The sequence below is a fragment of the Metopolophium dirhodum genome, chromosome 1 (assembly GCF_019925205.1).
Source record: "Metopolophium dirhodum isolate CAU chromosome 1, ASM1992520v1, whole genome shotgun sequence".
NCBI lineage: Eukaryota > Metazoa > Arthropoda > Insecta > Hemiptera > Aphididae > Metopolophium > Metopolophium dirhodum.
Genome location: NC_083560.1, coordinates 142,519,711 through 142,524,749, shown reverse-complemented (window position 1 = coordinate 142,524,749; position 5,039 = coordinate 142,519,711). Strand labels below are relative to the sequence as shown.

The 5,039-nt window shown below is 29.4% G+C and overlaps 1 protein-coding gene across 1 annotated transcript; it reads right to left on the bottom strand.

Moving 5' to 3' along the window:
• Window positions 1-307: 307 nt before the first annotated feature.
• Window positions 308-1,571, bottom strand: LOC132934016 (uncharacterized). The gene is made up of 4 exons (XM_061000307.1): window positions 1,447-1,571; window positions 1,232-1,367; window positions 810-1,076; window positions 308-730 (listed from the first exon to the last, which is right to left on the bottom strand). Exons 1-4 carry the CDS (start codon window positions 1,569-1,571, stop codon window positions 308-310), a joined length of 951 nt encoding a protein of 316 aa, XP_060856290.1.
• Between the last annotated feature and the right edge of the window lie 3,468 nt (window positions 1,572-5,039).

The window sequence follows — 5,039 nt, the reverse complement described above, 5'->3', positions numbered from 1 at the left end:
ATTATTGATGGTCGTTGGCCGTGATAAGGAGGTTCTCGTGTTATCATATTATAATCATAATGTAATCATATTACAATATGATAACCGACCCGACTCGACTCGACCGGACCCGACCCGACGGACATAACTTACGAACTGGTAATTAACTGTGCAAATAATTACCTGCACAATCAACGTTACCATACAAGGGTTAAGTTGTTTTAGGATTTGCTTGGAAGCTATAATAAGATTGGAGCTGAAACTGGTAATGCAAATATCTATATAACTAATAAAGTTTATTTGTTTAGTATTAAATATTATAACTATTTTATTTTGGATAGTATAAATCCTTAAATTTTTTTAGGTTTGAACATTCAGAATAATATTTTAGTTTGGACTCAGAGAATTTTGTTATTACTATTGGCGTCTGTGGAGGCCTGTAATGTATCGATTCTATTATTTGGTTGTTTTTGATTAATTCTAGGATTTCTTCTGTCGTATGAGATGTTGTATTTTTTTTTTTCGGCAAAACCTGCAGCAGATTTTTTAAATTGTTTTTATAATGTTTTACTTCGTTGACATAATTCTCTTCTACATTGTTTTTTGTGATTTGTGTGAAATGTGTGGTTAATATGCTGTCGATGAATTGTTGTATGAATATAATTTTTTTTTGAAAGCTGTTGAATATATTATTTTTATTAATTTGATTTTGGATATTTATTTTTGGTTTGGGATTGAAAGTGGATGGCAGCTGCAACAAATACACAATGAAGAAGATAATTTGAAGTTATGAATTATTGCTGGTATAAGAATAAAAGAAATAAAGTTAGATTGTAGAATACGGCTGTTGTGTAGTATGTATCTCGTCGTATTGCCAATATTTCATTGACATATTTATTTGTGTGTATATTTTTATTAATTGCATTCCAGATATGTTCATTATTCAAATTGTAAATTTTGTGTGTATTATCAAATAAAATTGTAAGATAATTTTTTATGACCAGTTCTTTTAGTTTTTTTTTCAATGACTTTTTGTCAATAAAATTAAATTTCAGTACACACATTAATATAGTGATGTGATCAAAAATATTTGACAACTGTAAAAAAAAATTAAATGCTATTAATAAATTTTAAATAACTATATGTAATGAATTTTCAAAAACATTAATCCATTTCAAGATAATGACTGTTGTACGCTTAGTGAATCACCCTGTATATAATTTAAGTGTTTAACATTAAAAAAAAAAAATACCGTCCGTTTTGTTTCCATATTTATTAGGCAGGCCAGAATTAATGCATCATTCCAATTGTTGCTGGCCGGGATGGAAAATTCAACAACTTTTTCATCATCAATTATGACTGTATGTTTATTTGTGGATGAATGAATTCTATTTATTTTTAAATTCATATTTTACATTATTTATTTTAATTATTTAAGTGATGTTGGAATAGTCAATAAATATTTACCTTGTGGGAACATATGATAGATCAGTCACATCTAGCCACCATGAATCCAATTCATCGACAAATTGACAAAACAATTTGTCTAGCGATAGTATATTATTTAAACAAATGAATTTTGAGAAATTCATTATTTTTCGATTATTATTATCGATTATTCCATGACTTAGATATTTAATTTTGTTTATAAATTTAAGAAGAATGTGTAATTTAATTAATTTTTTTTTTTGTTTATATGCAGCTTTAAAAAGATTTTTTTCACAAATTTGGAAACTAAATAGAAATATTAAGATTAGTTATTAGTTATTATTAGTTATATTAATAAGTTTTGTTCACTATTTTACTTACTCATAAATAATTTGTTGTTTGTTTTTGTATAACATGGTTTTTGAAATGAAATAATCTAAAGATTGGATGGTGGTAATAAAATAGATATTGGTTATATTGAATTCTTTAGGAGCCGGAATCTTTGGTATTTTATTGAAGAATTTTTGAGGCATTGTATATTTAGTATTATTTTGTGTCTGTATATAATTTATTTGTTTTTACGATATTAAAAATTGTGAATAATTGTTTACTGCTTGACTTTTAAATATGTCTATTGTTTTTTTTTTTTATAGTTGCTAATTTTTTTCGCCCTAATTTTTTACTAAAATTTAAAGATACAAAATTAGATGTTAAGTTTTTTATATTTCCTTGTATAATATCTTCTTCACATTTTTGTATTTTTATATATTCAATGATTTTGTTAACGTCTGCATATCTTGAAAGCACCTGTATATAATTTTTGTAGTGTATTTTTTGTAGTTTATTGTTTAGTTTTAAGTGTATGTATATAGGGAATTGTAAATATTTTATAATCTAAAAATTGTTACTTACATTGGTTTGGGCATTAACAATGAATTGAATTGCCCCAGAGTTTTCAATTATGAAATCATTATATATAATTAGGTCTGTTGTTCTTGCCCCATAACTCTTAATATAATATAATAATGATATGCTGTTAGTTGCGTCTCTTTTATAATTTAATTCTGTGATTGCAGATGCAACAGTTATGACTAAGTCCTTTTCAAATAAAATGTATTTTATATAAATAAATGAATAATAATATAATGCATTGATTACCTCAGAATGGCGTACTCTCTTTTCAATATTTTTTTCTGATGTAATGTGTTTATTGTGTATATGGTTGAGCAAACCCGTTTCAAATATGAATTTGTCCTCACAAAATGGACACGGAATAAACAAAAAAATTAAATCTGGTACATTTTCCTCATATTTGTAATATGTAGTTGATTTTTCAATCACTATAAAAAAAAAAAAATATGATGTCTTTCGAAACTGAAATAAATATCCAGTCAGGGGCGTATTTATGAGGTTGGCTGAGTGGGCGATCTCATTGTGCATTGTTGGTTAAAAAACAACATTTTTATTAAAACATAATATTTTTTTTATGTTTATAAAAAACTTAAAAACTTATAAGGATAAAAAACTTAAAAAATTATAAGGATAAAAAATATTTAAAAATATAATTTTTACAACCCACCCCAACACCTAACTACTAATTAAAGAAAAATATTTAAATTATATCTGTGAAATTGTAACAGCTAACTCCGCTCTCCCCTAACTGCTGTTCCATAGGTGCCAAAATAATTGTTTGGCCACCGGTGCCGGGGTAACTCACAGGGAATTATCTCGAGAGTTACCGTCTTATTGTCTTTTTCCCCCTGTTCCATAGGATTATTAGAAAAAATCAATGGGTTAAATACTTACAACCATCAAATTTCGGACAAGAACTTCTGGAACCACTTCTGACTGGAGTCTTGCCATTTATAATTTTGACGCCTTTACGATATTCGAGTACATTTTGGCCGTGAGCCAAGCTACACATCAAATTTGTGCGTTTGCTCAACATGACGACGAACGACAAACAACAAGATTGAATGAGAGAAAATAATTAAAAAATAATTTTGTCATGTTAGAGAATGGAGTGGGTAATAGTGATGATGGTTATGTGGTCGTATAACAATGGGATCGATGGCGGGGGGACGTTTAAAATAGTAATCCATCCGTCCGATACAGCGTGGCTGGTATTTTTGAACGCTAGAAGTTATTAATAGTAATCCTGAAAGTGGCACACTCATCAGTGGCACCAGCACTCAGCACCAGCAGCACTCAGCACCAGCAGAGCTCTAAGTCCAAAACTCGAGTTATTACGACCGTCTAAACGCGTCTATATTCATTTTACCGCAACATTGCGTGGCAACCCGACGGTAAATTCACTTTGAACCGTCACCAAAACTCGAATTCTTGTACCACCTTTATAAATAGTATATCTATCGATTGGTATACACGTCGGCTACACGGTGTAAAAGTTTCAAAGTTAACAACTTAGAATTACTTAATAATAATAAACTTATACTTATTAATAATAAATTTAATCATTAAGTGAAATTTTAGCCCCTCGTGACCTACGTTTTTTCTCAACTAATCTTATAGAACATGACCCGGGGAGCATTTTTGGTCCTCAGGTAGAGTATCGAGAAGTCGTTACTTACGGAGAAAAATTTTTTTTTTTGCTCCCCGGGTCATGTTCTATAAGATTAGTTGAGAAAAAACGTAGGTCACGAGGGGCTAAAATTGCACTTAATGATTGAAAGATGACTGGAACGCCAAAACGATTAAACGTTTGATCTGTTTACTGAAATATTTGATAACACTTATCATAGATAAATAAAACATATTTTAATAGTACGACCCTTGTATTCCGGGGGTATGTAGAAACAGACCAGTAGCGTATACTAATTATACTATAATTAGTATAGTATAAGGGTCGTTTACTTTGTGATATGTTGGAATTTAACAATTGAATCCTATAGAGCACGACTCGCTGAGTAGTTTGCCGCTTTCAAATTTCAGGGGAAATTAATACCCCGTGCTCAATCCGCCCCTCCATGTTCAGAACATATATAGTTTTTAAGGTGGTACAAATTAAAAGTTTATTGATTTAAATCTCACCTGGATTACATAATTTAGGGATTATTCTTGTTTTTCATTGAAATATCTATGAAGTCTTTCCTCGTATAGTTTTATTTTTTGCTTCTGAGTTTGTTTGGAGGCTTTCGTTAGTTTAATTGGTTTAAATTTACCATCTGGAAATTGAGTTTGGAAGGGCTTTATTTGGTGTACTTTATATTTATATTCATATGGATGGTATCTGCCATATGGGAACTTGACATAAATGTCTTCCCCGTCTATTCGTGTTATAAATCCTGCTAAATATGGGTCAGTTGGGATTGTTGCATTTACACCTTCTCCAACCACAAACAGGTGTGATGCATCTCTACAATGTAAGTGTTCAACCGATTCATTCAGTCTGCCGTCCTCATCTTGTGTTTCTGCTATCTATTAAATAAATTAATTGTAAACTAGTTTGAAATTAAAAAAAAAACAAAAATTAAACTATAATATATTATATTATACTATAATGTATTATTATTTATAAAATTTTAACAAAATTTACTTCATTGCATAACCGATCAGCGTCGTCCTCATCTTGTGTTTCTGCTATCTATTAAATAAATTAATTGTAAACTAGT

What these genes read in the sequence shown, in the direction of transcription:
- LOC132934016 (XM_061000307.1), bottom strand. Translation starts at nt 1,571, where the DNA reads ATGAATTTCTCAAAATTCATTTGTTTAAATAATATACTATCGCTAGAC. An exon ending in CTATCATATGTTCCCACAAG is followed by an intron (nt 1,368 to 1,446) that starts GTAAATATTTAT and finishes AAAAATAAATAG; the next exon opens with AATTCATTCATCCACAAATA. An exon ending in ATATGGAAACAAAACGGACG is followed by an intron (nt 1,077 to 1,231) that starts GTATTTTTTTTT and finishes TTTTTTTTACAG; the next exon opens with TTGTCAAATATTTTTGATCA.